This window comes from Takifugu rubripes, chromosome 1, assembly GCF_901000725.2.
Source record: "Takifugu rubripes chromosome 1, fTakRub1.2, whole genome shotgun sequence".
Lineage (NCBI taxonomy): Eukaryota > Metazoa > Chordata > Actinopteri > Tetraodontiformes > Tetraodontidae > Takifugu > Takifugu rubripes.
The window spans coordinates 23128435-23144545 of NC_042285.1; the positions used below are offsets into that span (position 1 = coordinate 23128435).

At 46.2% G+C, this 16111-nt stretch overlaps 2 protein-coding genes across 4 annotated transcripts; both read left to right on the forward strand.

Moving 5' to 3' along the window:
* The first annotated feature begins 4477 nt into the window (after positions 1-4477).
* On the forward strand, positions 4478-7962 carry LOC101066023 (histamine N-methyltransferase-like). 3 transcript variants are annotated; one of them, XM_003962073.3, is made up of 7 exons: positions 4478-4591; positions 5149-5295; positions 5512-5564; positions 6103-6210; positions 6912-7042; positions 7136-7229; positions 7394-7962. In XM_003962073.3, the coding sequence occupies exons 2-7, from the start codon at positions 5159-5161 to the stop codon at positions 7753-7755; spliced, it is 885 nt and encodes a 294-aa protein (XP_003962122.1). In that variant the 5' UTR covers positions 4478-4591; positions 5149-5158; the 3' UTR covers positions 7756-7962. The 3 variants fall into 3 exon arrangements, with proteins under 3 accessions (XP_003962122.1, XP_029703645.1, XP_029703634.1); XM_029847785.1 differs by lacking the exon at positions 4478-4591 and adding an exon at positions 4671-4845; XM_029847774.1 differs by lacking the exon at positions 4478-4591 and adding an exon at positions 4840-4871.
* Positions 7963-9225: 1263 nt separating this feature from the next.
* On the forward strand, positions 9226-11181 carry LOC101065798 (histamine N-methyltransferase A-like). Its single transcript, XM_011611632.2, has 8 exons — positions 9226-9294; positions 9417-9551; positions 9646-9785; positions 9910-9962; positions 10070-10177; positions 10297-10427; positions 10496-10589; positions 10679-11181. Exons 1-8 carry the CDS (start codon positions 9241-9243, stop codon positions 11029-11031), a joined length of 1068 nt encoding a protein of 355 aa, XP_011609934.2. The 5' UTR covers positions 9226-9240; the 3' UTR covers positions 11032-11181.
* The last annotated feature ends 4930 nt before the right edge of the window (positions 11182-16111 follow it).

Genomic DNA, 16111 nt, shown 5'->3' on the forward strand with positions numbered 1-16111 from the left:
GCCCAGCTTCGTTTCCTCTTTCTTGGACTCTCCTCGCCTGATCTTCAGAGCTGAAAAAGTGCACAGAGAGATGCAGCCGGTGAGGCGAGGCTCATCTGGGGGCTCATCTTGTCCTCTGTCATTATCATAGCAGAGCGTTGGCAGCTTGGGAGTGGAACCCTGCTCACATCTTTACGTCCACCAAGCTAATTTGCTCCAGACTGACACTTTTGCTTGAGAGGGGGTTGATTAGAAAACACTGGTGTCTGGTGGTGGGGACGTGGACCCATCTCGTCCCGTCCACTTCGTCTTATCAGAGTGTGGGGGGGGGGGGGGGGGGAGGAGGGAGCCTTGGCGCCATCTTTAGAGATTAGATAAATCAACCCTCTCCTGCCCACCGTACATTCACAGCACGCTGATTTGGTTTTTTTTTGGGGGGGGGGCATTAGCAAATTTATGTTAAATCCTGCTTCTTACCTCAGGAGCGGATGAGCTGATGCCCTGATCTGCATACAGGAGAACGTAAACAATGTCAGTTTAAACAAATGCCACTTTCTAAAGCTGTTGTCAAATTACTGTTCAGGTTAAACAGTTGCAGGTTTGTGTAGATAAAAACGGGACATAGATCCTCATTTATTATCAACAGACTGTTGGGATTTCTGGGTTGTGTCTGTCTTTGGCCTGCAGGGGGTGGTGTTGAGCACAATTGGGTGCAGCAGGCACTGCAGGCGGGCACACCTGTAGGCAATTTACATCTTGCTGCCTATTTAAACAGGTTGTGCCTGTTTGGTTGCTTCCGTCGTGTGTTGGTGCTCTGAGTTTATTCTATTCCCGTGCTTCAGCTTTCCCTGGAGGACCGCACCTGTTCCTGTGTTCCTGTTGCCCTGGAGGGCCGCTCCAGCTTCGTGTCTCCTGGAGGGCCGCCCCTGTTCCCCGAGCCCTGGAGGGCTGCCCTCGTGTTCTTTGTGTGCCCCCTCCCCCCAGTAAATAAAGCCGTTGACCTCTCCACCACTGTGTCCTGGCCTGCGTTCGGGTCCTCTACCACCACGGCAGGTAACACAGACAGTGAGATCAGAAGCCCTGTGGGTAACACAACACATAAGTATACACTTCCAGAGAAATTATGGGCACTAAAGTGTCCTTATGTGACTCCTTTCATCTTCTCCACTTAGCAAACACACTGTATCCAGTCAGCGAATGCAACGTCTGCTCTGCACGGCCCTGAAACATTAAGCAGTAGTAGAAGGGAGGAAGCAATCCTCTGGCTTTCCCGTTGCTGTAGCAACAGTGTTCTATTGCAGTTAAGGGATAATTGATAGTGATCGAGACCTCCCGAGTTCCAACTGAGTTTCACCTCCGTGTTGCCTAATTTACTAACTTACTTTTGTCCAGCAGAGAACCAGGATAGTGGCTCAGCAGTGCACGGAGAACGTTCATCATGTTCCTCCACGTTGATGCACGGGGGCGTTAAAAGTGGGCCTCTTGTAACCGTCCTCAAAAAAGAGGCATTTGCATCTTACATGTTAATTAAATCTAAGGGAAAAAAACGTGGACGCATCATTTAAGATCGGACAGACAGAAGGTGTCACGGCAACAATCGGAGCCCGGCGCTGAAGGTGCTTCGGAACGTCTCACACCTGAAGGTTCCCGCTGGAATCTGACAGTTACAAGCCTTAAAATATCACACACGTTTTGCAGGCAGCAGGATGTGATTCCAGGCTCGACGGTTCTGAAGGCTCAAAGTGCCCCCCCCCCTTCCATCCCAGCAGTGGAAATAGAAAGTCCCGTCCAAATGTCAACCAGAGCTGGGGGGGGGGGGGGGGGGGGCTCCTGTCTTACCTTCATGTGTTGTGTGACACAGTAACTGGCTGTGACGCACAGTGAAGGTGAGGAGACATCAGTGATTTATGAGCTCACTTCTCTTTCTGCCGTGTCATCATTTACAGCGGCAGTTAGACCTCCAACCTTATATTGCTCAGAGGTTTCCATCCATCCGCCTGCCAGATTCGTTACCGACCTGTTCTGCTGATATAGTTTTGTCTGGGGTGACTCGCCATTTGCTCACTTATTCGATCCTTTGCATTCCCCTTAACTTCATTTGTCTCTTGTAAAATCACCTGATTAGCCTGTTAGCATCTGTAAGAAGCCAGACGAAGAACCTGCCCGTTCCTAAATAAGAAAGAAGTCTCAGCCAGTGATTCTATCTCACTTTGGATTATCATATTTACGCAAAATTTTCATTTATCCAAAAGCAATTTATTTTCTGCAAACTTCCAAACGCAATTCCTTAAGCTGATTCCCACTTTAATACTTTAAAGGTGTTCTGAACTGCTGAATTGGGAATTTGCCATTTGGAGGTGAGCAGAACTTTTGGGGTCTTCTCCTTAAAGCTAAAGCTAATGCTAACGAGGCTAACTGCATCACTATAAGAAGCACGCAAACACACACACACACACACTCACACACACACACACACACACACTCACACACACACACTGCACCACATGCAGAGGATTTAATTTAAAATGTTTTGTCTTGGTTTTTACTGGTTGTGACATAAAAATAATGTTGGGGTTTCTGGGGTTACCGGTAAGTGTTCTGTTATTTCTAGAGTGGACATTTAATCACCAGTTTGACTTTGGCGGGAGCTCGCAGCAATTGTCCTCACACCCGGAGAAAATCCGTCCAGGACGGCTGGTGAAAGTTGTGTGTGAGCTGAGCACAATCACCATCTCGACCCTCACGTGTCGCGTCCGCCGTTCCCCGATTGTTTCCTTTGTTCTCCTGACCTCGCTGTTCAATGCACTTCCCGCTCCCTCGGCTCAGTCTTTTCACACGCATCGCGCTTTCCAAAGCACGACGGCATCTTTTGTGGTTGGCAGAGCGGCCCCGTAGTTGACCCAGCAGCAGAGCCCCCCCAGTCACGGCGGTCTCTTTCTTTCTCCGTCCCCCACACGACCGTGTTGTTGGGAATATGTCATGTTTAACGGGGAGGGAGATAGTTCCAGGGTTGCTGGAGAGCGAAAAGAAAAGGCCGACCATGTCCACGTGACACAGGTTGGCGTTGCCACGGCGACGCTTTTGACTTCCAGACTTGATTTCTGACACATCTGGGACGCCTTCATTCAGCAGCACTCCGAAGCAATTAATCACATAACGACATCTTTCTGCGGATTTAATATCAGCGCCGGGATCAACAGAGCGTGTGATGGGAGGGAGCCCGGAGCTGCTGCTTCCAGACGCTCCGCAGCATGAATGGAAAACCTCTTATCATTCCAGCCTTTGTAGGTCGGCAGATCTCCTCTTCAATTAGGTCCTTTCTTTGGTCTCTCTGCTTACTTCTGCCCAGCACTACACACCGCTGGATACGTTCAGGCTGTTTATAGCTCCTCATTTTCCTGAAATCTTATCAGGAATTCTAACAACGGACCCTCACCAGTGTCTCAGGGTTGTCTTTATCTGGACAGAGACCTCCAGATGTTGTAGGGATCTGCTGGCGTCGCTCCTCCAGCGTCTCCTACTCCCGCTGTCTTCTGCTGTTTTGCCGCTGCCAGGGTGGCCAGGCTGATTCCAGATCACCATTCCACCTGGCCACACCTGCAAATCAGGACCTTATCTCTGTTATCCACCAGCTTTGGAAGAGTTTTCCGATGTGGAGCCATACTGGGAACAGATGTTTCCGCAGATGATGCTATCTACCCGGTCGTGGCGTTCCACGTGTGCCACAGCTGCTGCCCTCTTGCACCCAGCTGTCTCAGTCACATCCTGGCGCAGTCTGCAGCTGAGCTGTGGCCTTGAGTGGCAACTGAAGCCTGACAGCTGTGGCAGAAACCAGAAATAGCAAAGTGTCCAACAGCTGGAGACATCGAGACAATATGGACTCATGAGAGTGACAGTGAGAGTTGCAGTGTGCCTGTAAAACCGGATATTCCTCACACAGAAATTGGACAGTGACATCGTTTATATTTGTTTATGGACTTCCAAGGACGTCATTAATTCTTGGTAGAACAAATACGATTTTTTTTGTATAAAGGGCAAAATGAAGAAAAGGAAGAGGAAAAAATGAACATGCTGGAATTCCACGTTCTACCAGGAGATGGCGACATTGTACCGATGACCTGACGTGACCTGACGATGATCCATAAAAGGAAAACATACATCTACATATGTGTGAGTGTGTGTGTGTGTGTGTGTGTGTGTGCGTGCGTGTGTTTCTGTTAGCAAGTTACCATTGTTAAACTAATTAAGCTCTACTTAACAAAAAAACTTTATCGTCCATAGTGACGGAGCTCAAAACATTAAGACAGACATAAAAACACATTTATAACAATGAGACGTGTCTTAAAACAGCAAATAAAAATAATTATACTACTACTACTAATGATAATAATAATAATAATAATAATAATAATAATAATAATAATAATAATAATACGTTACTGTTTTATTTACCCATTGTGTCGTTTTCTTTATTTATATTTCAGCGCGCCGGATTGCTGTATTTTTATTGGGCGGGTTTTCTGTCGACCTTTACCCTTCTTCGTCCATGTGGGAGGTTCTTATTATTCGACCAACTCTTTGGACCCAGTCACCCACACGCCTGCGCCTGCATGTAAGTAAGGGTTTAGTAAGTAAGGGTTTAGTAAGTAAGGGTTTAAACAACCACGCTATGGTCTCAGTTTGCAGCACAGCCGATTCCGCGCGTAAAGATGCGCGGTGACATTTTAGCGACCGAGCGATCCGGAACCACGGGGAACAGAACCTCCTGGTCTTCTTTGCGCGGTGGCAGCAAATATTGGCCGAAGGAGACGCGATGGCAGATGCCTGAGCTGCCTCACGGACCTGAAGCAGGTCCAGATTCTGCAGGTGTCGATGATGCTCGCAGCTTCCGGGTGGGAACTTAAGGGGGAAATTAAAGGAAACTTATCAGCGACAACGACGCGATATTTGTAACGTTTCATATCGCTGCAGACGCGTTGTTGGTGATTAGGTGATGACTTGAGAGTTCATGCTTCAAGAGAACCACCCTGTTATTTGTAAAATCTTAAATTTATTCTTTCAAGAGGATTTAACGGAGGGTTCAGTGTCACTTTTACGCACAGGTCACGTTTCATGCGCCAGTAAAACTACAAATTACATTCAAACCCCTTTGACCATTTCCCCTGACAGAGATCCCGCCATGGCGTCTTCTCTGAGGAGCCTGGTTCTGGACGACAGCAGATATCAGGAATGCTTCAAGCTTTTCCTGCAGCGTTCCACTGAGCATCAGTGTATGCAGGACTTCATCCACAAAGAGCTGCCAGCTATTTTGGCAAGGTAAATATATGTGTTACAGGATGTTGGATTAATTAAACCCCCCATGAGCTATTCAACGTCTGTCTGCCTATTCTTTGTGTCTCCATTTGCTTGACGGAGTTTTAAGAAGGAAAAGATACAATTTGAACTATTACTTGCCTTTTTGGGGGTGTGGCTTTATGTACTGGCCGCTCCCCCAATGTTGGTCGTTTGTTGACATCTTTGTTTTCTCCTCAGTGTCGGGAATGGAAAAGCCCATCTGAATGTGATCGGAGTTGGAAGCGGAGCAGGTAGGAGCGCAACCTGCCCCCGTGTGCTGTGATGTGTCAGCCTGCTGCTTTAAGAGGCAGCATTTATAACACCCAGTAAATTTGCTCAAAGGTTAGCATCCCTGCAGCCACCTGCCTGATCCCTAACCAGCATCTTGACGTCTACCTCTGCTCTACTTTACCTCTGTGGCCGAGGTGACATCCAGACTAATTTCATAAAAAACTCCAAAGTCCCCGAGATGTTATGACCTTTAGCTCACATGAAGGTCACTCCGTTGTGCTTCCCTGCGGTCTTGGGTCACTTTTCGAAGGGAGCCTTGCTGCAGGTCGTTTAACGAACCAGTAAAGTCCACCGGTCCCCCGATGGCTGTATTCAGACACATTCAGCACCTGTCCACAGCTCCTCTTCATGCAGATTGAGCTGTCAGTGCGGTTAAGATGTGTAAGTCAGCCATTAAAAATGGCTGCCTCTGACAGCTGCTGTGTTTGATACTGTGGGGAAAGAATTTTAAGGTTTTCTTTGCATAAAAATCTTTAAAACCTGAATTTATCTCTGTAGGTGAGATTGACCTTGAGATTCTTTCCGAGCTCCATTCGAAGCACCCAGGGGCATCAGTGGATAACGAGGTGGTGGAGCCCAGCGCCCAACAACTGCACAAATACAAAGGTAGAGAAACTGGACTCACTTGTTCGGGTTGTTTCCCTAAAGCTTTGTTTTTTCCATGGGTTCCTTCTGGTTCAACTAATTGTCACAGTTCCTGGGAGTCCCACTGGGATCCAGCACTGTGTGTGTGTGTGTGTGTGTGTGTGTGTGTGTGTGTGTGTGTGTGTGTGTGTGTGTGTGTGTGTGTTCGTGAATGAGAATTAGAGAATGAATAAGAGCATAGAGACATCTAGTGGTCAGATTGGGGATTGCAGCTCAGAACATTTCCTTCTTTGCGTGTGTTGCTCACGTTTTGTAGGAAACAACACAACAACCGTCAGACAATTTTCTCTGGGTTGAGATTAAATGTGTTTCCTGAACAGGAGAACTGACATTCAACCACTATCTGACATCCAGAGTTCCAAGTCTCTCCCTACGATAGACCTGGCCCGTCATTCTTTTTCCGCTCCTTTGGGTTTTTTTAAAAAAGATTTCCTTTCGGTTTCTTTACCTTTTCTTCGTGGAGCATCACAAACATCCCAGATTCAGCGTGTTCAGGTTGTCAGTAAAATGTTGATGGTCGCTGCATCCAAATCATGACTGTTGGCAAAACAAATCAACTTAAATGACTGAAATTGACTAGTTACACAAGATACAACATAACTTTCATGTGGCGCATCTGCAGAAATGAGGTGTTTTTCTACTTTCTATTGTGTCTTACGCAGCTCTGGTGGCCCAGACACCGACTTTAGATTATATCACATTTAACTGGAACAGGATGACGGCTACGGAGTTTGAGGAGCACTGGCGAGCCAGCGAGACGACTAAAGAGGCCGACTTCATTCACATGATACAGGTCGGTGTTGCCGCGGTGATGCCTTTGACCCAAAGACTCCACTCATGTTCAGCTGGGACACGGTTCCATCATCTGTGAATTTATTATCAACAGATGCTGTATTACGTGAACGACCCCGAAGCGACGGTGAGATTCTTCCAGAGTCTCCTGAGTGTGAATGGAAAGCTTCTTGTCATCCTGGTCTCTGGTAAGTGCCACCGCCGTGCACGCTGTGCATACAACACAGGTGGAAAATAACCTTACAATACTATTAGGTGCTTTATATAGATTGCTACCTGGTTTTAAAGCCTGTAAAGGTTTATTGTAGCATTATGGGCATTATTTAAGAGGCCCCTTTTCAATGGGTCCCAGGTAAGAGTGGCTGGGGAAAGCTGTGGCAGACCTACAAAAACCAGCTGTGTCACACCGACATTAGCCAGTGTGTGACGACTGGAGACATCCAAAGCTTCCTGGACTCAGAGGGGGTGAGGTACCAGAGTTTTGAGTTGCCCTCTCAGATGGACATCACCGAGTGTTTCAGCCAGGGGGACGAGAAAGGGGAGCTGCTGCTCGATTTTCTCACCGAGGTCCTGGACTTCAGTAAAACCGCCCCGCCGGAGCTGAGGGCCGGGGTGCTGGAGCTGCTGCGACACCCGGACTGCAGCGTGGAGACCAACGGCAGGGTGATGTTTAATAATAACCTGGGAGTGATCGTCCTCGATCGGCTCACCTAGTACATTTATTAGAGCGGACAAACGCGCAGCTGCTCTTTAACATCTAGTTAATAATGTTTTTAATCCAGGGAGTCAAGACTGCAGTATAAATAACATCTAAAACAAATCTCATTCTGATAAATGTTGAGTGGTGTGTTAACATGCTGTCATGTCCTGTGAACTAGGTCTGCCCCTTTGTAAATGAGTTTGAATAAAATTGATCTGTTTTAAAAGACTGAGAGATTTACTGCTCATCTGGCAGCTGATATCACTTGTGTTTTATGTATATACGTATTGACATAACCCAGCCAGCTCTGTGAGTGGGATGAACACGCTCACGTATGAACCATGAGATGTATCCACGGGGCTACATCGACTGTCAGAGCTGTTTCGGTCCATATGTCTTTTAATTGCCGGATTTGCATTTTTTCCAACATAAACTATAAAAGCAGATGTTGACTTCCACCCTCGTGTATATGTTCGGTGCTGTAAATAACCTGATGTAGAAGAGCGAGTGTAGTAAACTCTGTGGGGTGACAAACACTTAAATATTTAGTCTGTTCCACTCGATGAAGTTTAAGGGGCAGAAGCTTGGAGGAGTTCGGAGGGACAATGGTATGAATTTGACAAAACATGTGCAATGAGACGTCAAATTACATTATATAATCGAGGCAAAACATGACTGCAAATGCGCCGTGGCCTCTATCAATCTATGGAGGATTCACAGATTTGAGGATTGCATGTTGAAGTAATGGTCGCAATAAAAATGTGTGATATTAAGGATTCCCCTGATTCGGATAGCTTAGTGTTTCTGCCCCTTTGGCATGAAAATTCAAAGCAAAACTGAAATGTAATTAAACTTTCTTGAAGCCTGCAGCGTGCAGCTTCAGTCGCCATACTCTTTATGACCACAAGGGGCGCCTATGCGCCACCACCCAGTCACTAAGGAGCAAATAAAGAGTCTCCTCCATCCTGACGCGCATGTTTTCAGACTGGGAGGAAACTGGAGTTACTGGAGAGCCTGGAAACTCCACAGAAAGGAGTCTATCGGTACTTTGGGCTCCCACACAATTGACATTTTTAACACCAGTGTGTGTGCATGCGTGTGTTATAAGCCACAGAACACTGCTGTCTGTTAACGGGTTAATTATGTGACACACCTTTCATCCTGTATCATAAATTAGAAATCAAAACTTCAGGTTTTGTTTAGTTCTCCTTATTTTTTATATTTCCATTTTTTTTAAATTATTTAACTTGGTTGATTTTGTTTTGTTGTTCTTTTTGTGATTGTACATGTATTTCTGCAGTGATTATTCGGCAAGAGTCGTATTAAATGCTTTAACTGTGACTTTATCAGTTAGCACCACCTCTGCTTCTTTTCAGGAGAACTTAATTGTTAATCTCCGGACGTATTTGAATCATATCCGACACACAATCAGCTACGCAGCTGTCAGACATTTGTCTTTGACAGCTGCTCTTACAGGCTGCATGTTCTGATCAGCTCACATGGAGGGAAACGCCAATGGACCCACAGGCGCTTTTTTTTGCCATTTATTGAAGGTTAAAACTGAATTTCTCTTGTCAGTTTGGATGTTCGACTATGGTATAGTTGAACTATAGTGTCCACTATATAGTGGACTTCCTGTCCACTATAGTGAGTGCAGCTGTAACTGGATTTTTAGGCAAAGTTCAGCTTTCAGGAGTTATGCAAGAGCCGAGGTGGAAGCCCGGCCAGCCAATGGGAGCGGAGATCCAACCAGTGGGTTAAAAGGGGAACCACAGCAACTCCCAGTCCTCACGCTCCACACTCAGAGAAGGTAAACAGGAATGGGATTCTTCCAAAGCTGCTGTAGCTTCTGCTTATGTCAATCGTGACTTCACTGAAGGCGGCGTTTGCAACTTCTTTTTCAGGAATCAGCCATGGCCTCGGAAGAAATGTCTTGTTACGAGGGCGCCTCGGTCCAAAGCTTCCAGTTCTATTTGGACCATTCAGGAGAGCATGAGGCCATGCTCAAGTGCCTTCGGGACCTCCTGCCAGCAGAGTTCAAAAGGTGAAAAGCTTCAGAATTCTGCAGCGCTGGTGAATGTGTGAATGCAGGAATCCCCCCCCCCCCCTTACACACACACACACACACAAACGCTTTCATTTCCCTCTTTTGTGATCTTTTCCAACAGGATCAGTGCAGACAAGCAGGGCCTGGATGTCCTGGGTCTGGGGAGTGGTGGAGGTACGTGCTGAGGAAAATGATCCGTGATCGAGGGCCAGAAATTCAGATTCCTTTTCTAAAATGAAAAAAAAAACAGCCTGAAACAATCCTCCCTCACCTGTACGCAGGCGAGATGGACGTCCAGATCCTGGGCCTGCTCAAGGCCGCGTGCCCTGACCTCCCCATCACTGTCGACGTTGTGGAGGGCAGCTCCAAACTCACAGAGGGCTTCAAAGGTATCACACACTAGATCTTTGAGTGCCCTCAGGGGTTCAAAGGTCAAACTGAAAGCCTTTCCCAGTGTCTCAAGCTTCACGCTGGTAGTTTTGGATTTCATTGACTGTTTATCTGCCAGCTTTGGTGGCAAAGAGCCCCGACATCCAGGGGGTCCCGTTCACCTGGCACATCATGCACAGCGACAGCTACATCAATCAAGTCAAAGCGAAGGTGGACGCGAAGAAGTTTGACTTCATCCACTCGATTCAGGTATTCCGACTCGGCTTTTCCAGAACGCGAGAGGCGGGATTCTTCCAAACTTGCCGCTGCGTTTCCAGATGATCTACTACGTGGACGCCCTCACCGAAACCATCAAGTTCTACCACGGCCTCCTGAAGAAAAAGGGCACATTTATGATCATCGTTGAAGCACGTGAGTAGACGGGAGACCTGAATGTGGCTGGTGCTGGTGCTGGTGCTGGTGCTGGTCTGTGTGTAAACGCCGTGTGGTGGTGACGGCAGATGACAGCGGCTGGGACAGACTCTGGTCCACCTACAGCAGGGTGCTCTGCGACGAGGTCATCAAGGAATACCGCTCCTCCAAGCAGGTGATCGCCTCCCTCAACAGCCTGGGCCTGAAGTTTGAGGAGCACGCCATTCCCAACTGCTTCGACGTCACCGAGTGCGCCGACCCGGGCAGCACGAAAGGTCGCCGCCTGCTCAACTTCCTGACGGCCAGAGACGACTTCCATCAGTCCTTCACCCCGGAGATCAGGGCGGAAATCTTAGATTTCCTCAAAAACAAGTGCAGCACAGAGAAAGACGGCAGGGTCGTGTTCGACGCCACTTTGAGCTGCCTCCTCGTCCGTGCTTGAGTGTGTAGATTCCTTCTCTTCATAACCGCCATCGTGTTACGCAACTGTTCATATCCTGCCAGTTTATTTTTACTAAATAATTTCATTGTGTGACTGCGTGTTTGGTTGTCTGCAAATGTTTCAATAATGAATAAACAGTATAAATTGGAATTTACTTAATTGGAATTCATTTCCATACTGTAAATAAATACCTCTGGTTGTGTTGGAAAACAACAAAAGCAGACAACATATAATGAATCCGTTATATGTTGTCTTTCTATTTTCGGGTTTTGCTGTCTGGTCGGGTAGGATCTGTAATAACTCCATAATTACAGCTGCAGCAGCTGCAATAGCTCCCCGGGGGCCCAAATCCAGCCCAGAGTAAATATTCTACAGACTGATTATGAGCGGTAAAGGTTAAAGTCACCGTCGAGATCACAAAACGGACTGAAGTTTATGAAATTTCAAAAGACAAAGCGCCCCAATAACAACGTCAGTGGCAGGAGTGGGCCATGAAATTTCATAAGATTTTTTTATTTGTTTATTTGCTGCCAATATATTATTGTCATAGGTCAAAACACACTGTTGGTGTTGACCACGAGTGTGTGTGTGTGTGTGTGTGTGTGTGTGTGTGAGGGGGGGGGCCTTTATTATGATTTATTATGATACTCTTTCCTTCACTACATAACCTGTTATAACACATACTTAGTGCCTGCTTGATAAATTAGTCTGTATTTTACTTTGACGATTAAAATCTATTAAGATATACAAGTACAAATAGAAAACCTTCACACAGGCTTAAAAGCCTATTTAATTAAATTCCAAGTTTATTCTCATCCTCACCTAAGTGAGACAACAAAGGAAGAATAAATAACTAATTAAGCATTTGGAAGAAAACGCGGAGAAGAAACAAAGACAAAAGCAGCACTGGGGAGCGGAGCTAGCAAACCCGCCTGCCAGGAGGACAAACACACATTAAGAGTTTCATTAAAAGGTGACTTGTGTCAAACAAATTGACCAGAACAATAAACTGCATTTTGTCATTCATTTGGATGTGATTCAGAAGCATAAACCGGTGTCATTTTACTGTAGATCCTGTATATTCTGATCTAAAGAAGCGGGCAAGAGCTGCCATAACATGGAAGAACAAAAGCTGGGCTGTGACTGAAGCCAGTGTGGGGACATGTGGACACGGGGAGCAGAGGACAGTGAGGAGATCTGCGGGGAGGGGCGACACCTGCTGGATGAGCGAGGAAGAACACTCCAGCAGGGCGCTCACATGTCCAATTCTTTGTTGGAAGAAGTTGGATTAATTTCACCTTTCGCAATGTTCTTCGCAGCCTCTATTCTATTTTTAACGTCAGTTGGGAAAAGTCACTGATTAATTAATTAGCTAATCTGATCATTAAGTGTAAATGCTATATATATATGGTTTGAACTGATGCTCTAACTTAGCTCTAACAAGCCTATTTTAAAGTTCTAATAAAACAAATTTATATCCTTTTTTGAAAATACCAAACAATGCTTTTATTGAAAAAGAGAAATAAGAAGAAGAAGATTTGATTTTTACAAAAACACTTTATTTGCAATTACTTTATTTATCATTTTATAATGCACCGGATGTTGCAGCGCCACACTGAGGCAGCTTCACAGTCTCCTTTTTTTTCTATTTTATTTTTCTAGAAATGTAAATCGCTATCTTCACCACAAATAAAATTCAGGAGCTGCCACTTGTTTCCAACAGTCTTGTTATACTCTACTCCAAAAATAAAATTTCTAATCGAAAAGGGTTCATTAAAACCATTAAAAACACATTTTAAAACACTAAAAAGCACAGTGAGTCTCTCACACTAACATCTGTCTCTCGGAGGCAACAGAACAGGCACTGGTCCAACATAGCAGGATTCAGGATTCTAAAGATAAAAGCAACAGCCCCATGTTAGATCCTCCACTGGAGGTCCCTGGGGCAACTTGTTCAGCACCCTCCAGCAGGGCTCCATCCCCTCCCAACCGCCCTCCAGCAGGGACGGGCTCCATCCCCTCCCAACCAGTCAGTCCACACGCTGGCTCTTCTATTGGACAGTCCTCTCTTGTTGATTACCTTCCTGCAGTTCTGGTACAGGGTCTTCTTGTCCACTGCGTGCAGGATGGATGGCTGTGTTGGCCTAAGGAGAGGACCGTCCAGATCCCCAAGATGGGCAACCAGCTTGATCTCTGGAAAGGGATCACCTCCGTCGGCTGCCTGGACAGGGCGGATGCCCAGCAGAGAGCCCGCGGCCCCTGAGCCCGTTAGGTCGGGTCCTGCTGCGGCCACTATGTGCTCCAGAACCACATGTCCTGCAAGTTACCCTTTTTGGGCAGAAGAGTAACGACTGACCTCCGGGAGGACAATGGCAGGGTAGCCGAGGCCAGGCTTTCATTGAACACCTCCAGCATGTGTGGGGGGGGGGGCACAATGTCCCTGAAGGCTCTGTAAAACTCAGCGTGGAGCTCGTCCAGCTGCAGCGGCCTGTCCAGCCGTGACTTTGTTTCCTCAGAGACCTGAGGCCGCTCCCTACAGAACTCCTCAAAAGTGCCTCATTCTCATGATACTCACTGGTGTAGAGGGACGAAAAAAACTCCACTGCGAGCTCCCTTAACTGGTCTGGCTCTACGAGTTCCTGCCCTGTGCCCGAAAACAGTGAGTGTGTTACTCTTTTCTGCCCACCCCTCTTCTCTCAGTGATGTTCTGAATCCGGGACCTGACCAGTACAGCAGACTGGCTGAGGCCAGTTTTTTGGACTTGAGGACTTCAATGTGTTTTGCCACTGTCCCACCACTATCTAAGACATGTAAAATCCGATTTCCAGACCAGAAATAGCGTAAAACCTCTCTAAAACCATTGTCCGGTGCTAAACACAAGCTAACTCTTATGTAAAATATTCTTAATAGCGACTTCACTTAAGACCAAAGAGTGATCCATAAAACCGACTGGCAGAATTTGGCAACCCCTAAAAACACTGAAGTGGTGTTTGAAGCAATAAAATTGGTCGAGTCTGGTCGAGGACATCCTACCTTCACTCAGGCGGCGCCATGTGTACCGTCTGCTCTCTGTGTGCATCCTCCTCCACACCCACCAGCTGCCTCAGACTGTTGAGAGGCCGGATGAGGCTTTGCATGACTGCGGTCTAAAAAAGACTCTGTGCAGTTAAAACCCCCACCTGGGAATTAAAACTCTTCCGACCTGCAGCTATTTAATCTTGTGCTGACTTTTTCTAAAAAGCTCTTCCTCTGTGCCATTGGTGGGGGCATAAATATGAATAAAAACCAAGGTGTGGTTCTGGAGGCGCGCCTTCACCAGCAGAAACCTTCCGTTCACCACATGCTCCACCTCCAGGGACGATGGGTGAAGCCCCTGGAGAAGAGGAAGCCCACTCCACCACTGAGGGTGGTGTTTTCTCCAGCTCAAAGCCCTTCATGCCCTTGGTCTGCTGGAGAAACCATACATGTAATCACAGTCACACTCTAAACCACTTTGAAAAATAAATCTAATATACAACTACATTTTAAAAAAATCACACACAAAGGGATAGAAAAAAAGAAGAAAATGGTTGATGTTATTGCGGTTCATCTTACCACCAGGAGGTGGCAGTATATACACGATAATCTCCCGTTACCGTGAACGTGCGCTTCACACACGTTCTTCAATAAATGGCACACACATTTTTTTCAGTAAAACATGACATCACATCAAAATTCTACATTTTGTTCACATTTTTACCAAGAACAACAGAACCAACGTTAACAACAGTATGTTTGGAGGCGGTTACACACGCTCAGTAGCAGATTGTTCACCTCACGGGCACCAAAGCCTGACAAACCACAGAGGTCTCGTCTGCAGCTATCCGGCAAATGCATTCTGGCTGCTCATTTACCTCATTAGCTCTAAGAGATGAGTAATTGAAATTCATCAGAAATTCTTGTTGGTGCACTCCCCCCTGGTGTAAGTGGGCTTCCAGCACCTGCTAGGGCTCCATTACTGGGGGTCCTCGCTGGGCCCCTCTCATAGCAGCCAATGACAGAGCATCAGTCACTGAGATAATCAACCTCAAGACACAGTTTGGAGCTAATGTTCTTCAAGAACTATTTACATCCCTCTGTAGTTACTGTGAAGGACCTCCAACTGACATACGTCCCAGTAGTATGGAAAATATCTTATACATCTATTATATATTGGATTAATAAAGAACATGTGGGATCTCCTTTCTGCCAAATAGTGATCTTGCATGTACACATATTCAGATCTCTGTTCATTGGTTTGGGACGAACAATAGCAGCAGATATTCGTCAGGAAATTGCGAGATTGTACTCGATAAGAAGAGTCTCAAAATTCAGATGAATGTTTCATCAAGACTTTTCCAGCCTTTACACGTGGCAGCGCTCATGTTTGAAAGTGATTATTTAATTACATTTTCATAGAATTTTTTTTTCCATGACAAAATAGATGACAAAGCTCATTTTTAAGGCAAATGAGCACATTCATATTATTCATATAAAATCATTTAATTCCCAGTGCAGCCTATCTGCTTGTGTAACATTCTCCTTATTAGATAAAAAATGAACCAAAGATGACACTGGGGCGTGCTTCGGACTGCTGTTTGGCAACGTTTACCCTTCTTTAACACAGCTCCACTCCTCTGGAGGCGTCCTTTATCTGGCATGCTATCACTGCTGAGCTCTCTGAGACCAGAGCAGGACGCGCTGCTCCCTAAATACATCATGCACATTTTAATGGGCACCAAACTGCAACCGGGCCTTGAAATATATCTCAGATAACAGTCCCTTAAATGTCAGGCTGTTGTATTTCACCTGGACTATTAGCCCTGTTCAGTAGCCACATGCACGGACTCCAGACTCCTGCAGGCTCCAGCACCACCTGCCTTTGATTGGCAAATTTGTGAAATGAAAGCACCAGTTTTGAACAAGAATCGCCGCTGCAGAAAGACGCACGGGGTTAAATCACTCCCAAGCAATTAACCACAAATCAAAAATGGAGCATCGGAGTGACTCTGCTCTAATCAACTTTGGCTTTGTCTGTCTCATTAATCTGCTGATTGCGAGG

Bases quoted from the DNA above. Each gene is read 5' to 3' on its own strand.
- LOC101066023 (XM_029847774.1), top strand. From the start codon at position 4,852: ATGATGCTCGCAGCTTCCGG. The intron at 5,296-5,511 runs GTAAATATATGT...TTTTCTCCTCAG, and splicing joins CTGCCAGCTATTTTGGCAAG to TGTCGGGAATGGAAAAGCCC. The intron at 7,230-7,393 runs GTAAGTGCCACC...AATGGGTCCCAG, and splicing joins TCTTGTCATCCTGGTCTCTG to GTAAGAGTGGCTGGGGAAAG.
- LOC101065798 (XM_011611632.2), top strand. From the start codon at position 9,241: ATGGAGGGAAACGCCAATGGACCCACAGGCGCTTTTTTTTGCCATTTA. The intron at 9,295-9,416 runs GTTAAAACTGAA...CTGGATTTTTAG, and splicing joins TTTTTTGCCATTTATTGAAG to GCAAAGTTCAGCTTTCAGGA. The intron at 10,590-10,678 runs GTGAGTAGACGG...TGGTGACGGCAG, and splicing joins TATGATCATCGTTGAAGCAC to ATGACAGCGGCTGGGACAGA.